The sequence below is a fragment of the Uranotaenia lowii genome, chromosome 2 (assembly GCF_029784155.1).
Source record: "Uranotaenia lowii strain MFRU-FL chromosome 2, ASM2978415v1, whole genome shotgun sequence".
Lineage (NCBI taxonomy): Eukaryota > Metazoa > Arthropoda > Insecta > Diptera > Culicidae > Uranotaenia > Uranotaenia lowii.
Window position 1 is genome coordinate 340623346 of NC_073692.1, and position 6000 is coordinate 340629345.

Sequence of the window (6000 nt, forward strand, 5' to 3'; positions counted from 1 at the left end):
TTTCTTTTCACAAAAATACCCTCGAATTTCAAATTTGATTACCTTCGCTTAATCAGTATTGTAAAACAAAATGTTTGGGTTGCCTTTTAGTTATCGATTTATTCAATAAAAATTGTATGAAAGCCAACCTCCCTCTTTCTTTTTCCTCACTAAAAGAAAGAAGGGGTCTCAAATAATTATTGAATCATTTCTCGTAAATAATCAAATACCCTCGCATGCCAAATCTGGAACCATTTACTTGACTAATTGTTGAGTTATGTAAAAAATTGTAAGAGAGCCCTCACCCCTTCCATATTCCCATACCGGATAAAGGGAGGTGTACCACATATTAACCTAAATATTTCTCGTAGCCGAATACCGTCCTATACCAAATAAGGTTCCATTTGCATAAACGGTTCATTAGTTATGTGAACATTTCTGTTTTGCTTGGAAGACCCTCTCCCCTTCAAGTAATAGGGAGAGGTCTCAAACTGTAATAGGAACCTTCCCCGGCTTCTAACACCCCCACCCGCACAGATTCAAGCAAATCGGTTCAGTAGTTTTCGAAGCTATAGGGAACAGAAAGAAAGACATAAATCCATTTTAATATATTTAGATTAAGCTTAGTAGGCGAGTTTTTTTTAAAACTGGCGGAGATGAATAAAAACAAAATTGTATGAAGGCAAATAATTTCAGGCAGGCAGATAGGTTTGAAGTGAGGAACAGGACTTCTTTTGAGTCTCCAGTGAGATTACTCTTTGTTAAGGAGACTTTGAAAAACTGGTCCACGGCAGGTTCAACAACAATCTAGTTTGTTGTACTGTTGTTCATACTAAGAAATTCTCCAAATTTTTTTTAATATGAACTTTGAGTTGACGTTTGAAACAGACTTTGCTCCTTGTGATTTTTACGTGTGCTGGTAGACTGTTATACTTCATTTTACTGAAGTATTCAGAGGATCTTTTCATCCTTTCTGATTTGGTCTCCTTTGTGTTAGGTTTCCTCTCGATCTTATGGGGAATCTATGATTCTGTCGCTGAACATGTTGATTGTGGTGACAAAGTGGATAACGGGGCTTCTTGGAACATGCTAAGCGTGGAGAAAAGTTTGAGTCGTTTCGTTTGTAAACTGCTTGATTTTGCATGGCCTGGAGTAGTCTTATTTTGCTTTTCCTTGCAGCTCCCCAGATGGGTACGAACCTGGAAATTTTCCACATTAAGCTGTGTATGGCACTAAGCTCCTTTCTTAGACGGTCTACATGCGCATCCCATTTTAGAAATGAGTCAAAGATAAGCCCAAGGTACTTGAAGGTTTGACTTTTTCGATTAATGTTGTACCAGTCTGGAACAGATTCTCACATTCAATGCGCCGATGACGTACTTAGTTTTGTCCAAGTTTAGCGAAAGAAGATTGGAGTTGAAGTATCCTTGAAGTGTGTCCAGATCTTGCGCCGTCCGAGATATTATTATTTGTTGATCGTGAATGTGATTGAGAATTGAATGTTCGTACGACAGTGAAGTATCGTCAGCAGAAAGTTGGGGTTCGCCATGTAGACGCAGGTTATGCAAATCGTTCACATACAAGATGAATAGAAGAGGGCCCAAATTACTGCCTTGAGGAACTCCAACTGGCAGGTTTCACAGTTTGCTTGAAGTTTGGTTAATTTGAACGAACTGTTTCCTGTTGGCAAGGTAACTAGCTAAATAAGAGGGAGTTCAGAATAGCTCTGATTCCGAAAGCATCCAGTTTTTGGAGTATTGTGGAATGATCGATTGTGTTTGAGGCCTTTTTCAAATCCAAAAACAACACTCCCATGAGTTTTCGATTATCGCGTGCGTTGTGGATATCATCTACAAGCTCTCCCAGTAAGCGCGTCCTCTCAGAAATCGCCACCGAACTTAGAATAAAACGGTTAATATTGGCGCCACTCCAAGAACGCAAATATTCTCATTCGGTTTGTCCTGCCGAGATACCTAGAAGCAACGAATACGAATACGTACATGCAAAATCAGTTTGAATCGTACACTCGTACGGTGTGTTCGCATTTTGTCCCCGTGTCTCGTGTGTGCTTTAAATCGTAGCAGTCGCCTTCTCAGCCAAGCAAACACGTGTCTCGAGGGGAAACATACGATTCGGATTGTGTTCGTGTGTTTCCCTGGAAGGCGTGTCTTAGATTATTTCGTTGCACTCACCCAAGGCACGCGTATGGTGTGTTCCTCTCTGCCGATTAGATGATGCAAAATCGCAAGAGAAATCGATACGATCCCTCTGTCGATTTGAGTTACCTCTCTGCCGATTCATGTTTACTGGGCTGTTGCTGCAGTGAATGTGCTTGAACCTTCCCGGAACCCATATTGATAGTTGTAAAAAAGTTTGTGCTGCTTTAGAAAGTGCGAATTCGTTTCGTTTTTCAAGGATTTTACTAAATATCGATAATATTGATATGGAGCGGTAGTTACTGCAGCCAGTCTTTTTCCCTGCTTCAAATATCGGAATGACTCGTGCGGATATTGACCTCTCCTATTACTGTCGTTGAGTATGTCTCTGATCAGCGGTGCCGATGATGTGATGGGTTTTAACAAATTCTGTAGAAATGCCATCTGGTCCAGGACTTTTAGAGGTATCGAGGTTCTTAATAAGAGCAATTAGTTCTTGTTCGGTTGCTGGTCTCAGGTATACACTTTTACCTTTGTGAACTGATGGGGTATCACTGCTATGCACATTTCTCGGTATCGAGGCCGCTTATTGTGTCCCAACGTTTCAGAAGTAGTCGTTGAACAGTTCTCTTACATTCGTTTCAATACTAAACAGCTTCTGCACAGTGCTTTCTTCGACAATTTCTACTACTTAAGGCCAATTTTTCTTGAAATTTTCTACATTGTCCACTGGTTTCATGTATTTCCTTAGATTCGCCCTCGTCAAAGCCCAAAAAGTTTCGATATGACATGTATTTCCTTAGATTCGCCCTCATCAAAGCATGTGACCTTGTTGACTTTATACCACTTAAAAGCAGCCTTAGAGTATTGGCACGAAACAAGATCAGGCCGAAAGATTGGAGGATTGTTATGCAACCTTTGTAAATGGCTTTCATTTATAAAAGAACATCCTTTCCCTTCGGTGAGGTATATATAGCATTATAGTCGAATTCAATGCAGGTTTCAACATCTATGATAACACAACCTGATTTCATAGTCAAAAGTTCGTTGTAGCGTTTCCGAGTCCTCGGTTTCACGGATTCAGCCTGTTTGGTACTCCTTTTTGGCTGACATTGCTTTCGATGGACTCGGAAGTCCAATTCTCTCTTTGGCGCGCATAACGTTAGTCGATAAGGTTGGTACTTAGTTTCTTAGCCACATCTTGTACTGATGCCAGAGTATGCCATTTATAGTGATCCTTGATTCAGCATTGCCAGGTTTCCTACCGCGTCTCGAGTAATCTGCGAATGTAAAAAACTGTCCTGCATATTTTCGTAACGCGGTTTAAACTGATCAGACACTCACACCCTATTCCTCAGCAAGATTTATGATTGAAAGACCACTCACAGTGCCTCATTTGTTAAAAATCTGTTTTCTTTGCTAAGGAATTAGACAACGCATTTTCAGATTTCTTTGCAAAAAACGGCAAAAATAAAAACGCTCACTTTACTTGAATGTAAACAACAGCACGCAGCCAACATTTGATTTGAACACTCTAAGATTTTTGAAATGACAATTACTGTCTAGTGTATTTATTTATAACTATCTAAACAGTCTACAGTGGATAATTTTAAAATAGGAAAACTTTAGTCTTTTATACACATATCACAAGTAACTAACCATAAATCATCGTTACTTTTTATTTCAGAGGACCACGGTCGTGCGTGTGCAACCTTCTCGATAATGGCCGGAATCGGAGGGTGCGTGGGATATCTGCTGGGCGGCATCAACTGGGACAACACCACTTTCGGTGAACTGTTGGGTGGAAGCATCAAAACTGTCTTCACCATAGTGGCAGTAATTTTCATAATATGTTTGATACTGACGACAACCAGCTTCCGGGAGATTCCACTGCCACTGATGGAAAAGGACGAACTGCTGAGACCGCTGACCGAATCCATCATCCAGAAAGAGCGGAACAAGCTGAATGATAAAATTTACTACATCAAGGATGTGAGCAAAACTTTCGCCCAGCAGCTACAAACAACGATCGATAATCAGAACGGATCGCCACCGCAGTTGATAAGTAATGCGCTTTCGGAGGTAGAGAAAGGAGCAAATGGGCACACATCAAGCGATGAGCTTGTGAACGTTGAGGAAGAGGAGAAATCAACTACTTTGGTAGATTTCCTCAAGAGCATCTTCATGATGCCAAAATCTATAGCTTTGTTGTGCTTGACGAATCTTCTGTGTTGGATGGGGCACTTGAGCTTCTGTCTGTACTTTACGGACTTTGTCGGAGAAGAGGTTTTCAAGGGTAATCCAGCTGCTGCATCAATATCCGAAGATTACCAGAACTACTTGCACGGAGTTCGGTACGGTTGTTTTGGGCTAGCAATCTACTCTTTGGCCTGTTCCGGATATTCGTTCATCATCGAAAAGCTGATCAAAGTGCTGAGAGCTCGAATCGTGTATTGTGGAGGTCTGTTGATCGACGCCATCGGCATGTACTGTATGGCAATTTGGCCAAACAAGATCACCGTGTTTGTCTTCAGCGGAACTGGTGGAATCGTTTACGCTCTACTCTTTACGATGCCTTTCCTGCTTTTAGGACAGTACCACGCAAAGGGACAGGTAAATAACAATCGATCTCATTCCTTAAGTTTTTCACTAATATTTAAAAAAAAATCTCATTCTAGTTCAAATCTCACAAACCTGGCCGACCGGAAGTACCAGAGAAAAAGCGAGGTTTGGCCATGGATATTGCCGTCGTTGGAGGAATGATCTTCGTTGCACAAATCATCGTATCACTCGGAATTGGTTTCGTCATTACGCTCCTCGGGACCACCGCGGCAGTTATTTATGCAGCAGGAACATTCAGCTTTCTGGCAGCCATTGCTGCCACTCAAGTTGTCTACATGGATTTGTAAATGGCAACAAAACGCGGCCAGGACCACCATCTCACTACTAAGATTGCTCAATCGTAGAAATTCTAGTCGATCACCGGTTGATCGGAAAGTGAACTTCAGATTGCCTTAAAATGCGTTTTTCATGCATTTGTTTATATTGTAGTAAAGTAACTAAATTATAATGATGGAAGCATTTTACGTTCTACATAATATTATGTGATAAAGACTAGTTAAAACTTCGTGTGAAGGTTTAAGGTCACCTCATAGATTAATCCAATCATATAACATAGGTTTTAATAGAATATAAATTGAAATACTGTTAATTATGAAGCATGTTTAATAAAATAACCAATCAAAGAGAAATCTATTAATTGAAAGAAACGCAAACCCTTTTTTTTCTTAAAATGTTGTTTTTTGTGTGACACGACAGCACAAAAAAGTTTAATAAATGGATATCATAATGCAACTATTTAAGTTCAAAATACCAATCAACCATCAAACACCTGCACGCAATTCAAGTCAATTGTTCTACAATCAAATCATAACGTACAAACGCAGGAAAAAAGTGCATTTTTTTAATGTACTTACCTTACACGTATATAAAATTTATCAGCAAAATTTAATAGACATGATAACACCACTCAATGGCATCAGCAAAATGGTAACTCGGTTTTCATGACTTTAGCGCCATGTGAAACGTTCAGCAGACTCTTCTTCTTCATTCTATTTCTATTCGCCAATTCTAATTCTATATGACTAATGTACTCGTTTATATTTACTCAGTAGAGCTAACAATCTTGTATAATTGTGTGTATAATACTGAGAGAAAATTTGAAAAAATAAATACTTGTCACTGAGTTTGCTTAGCTTGCATGAGGATGGCAAGTTCTACGATATTGCACGCTACTTGTTCTGTACAATGGAAGGATCAAATTGAATAATGGAGGATGGATCTTTAGAGATGGTTTGAAACATTT

At 39.8% G+C, this 6000-nt stretch overlaps 1 protein-coding gene across 4 annotated transcripts in view; it reads left to right on the top strand.

Moving 5' to 3' along the window:
• Nucleotides 1-5391, top strand: part of LOC129746985 (proton-associated sugar transporter A-like) — a 54550-nt gene extending 49159 nt beyond the window's left edge. For all 4 annotated transcript variants that reach the window (XM_055740984.1, XM_055740987.1, XM_055740986.1 and 1 more), the window contains 2 exons: nucleotides 3823-4748; nucleotides 4814-5391. In XM_055740984.1, the coding sequence (XP_055596959.1) occupies nucleotides 3823-4748; nucleotides 4814-5044 (1157 nt within the window). In that variant the 3' untranslated portion in view covers nucleotides 5045-5391. The remainder of the gene's footprint in view (nucleotides 1-3822; nucleotides 4749-4813) is intronic.
• The last annotated feature ends 609 nt before the right edge of the window (nucleotides 5392-6000 follow it).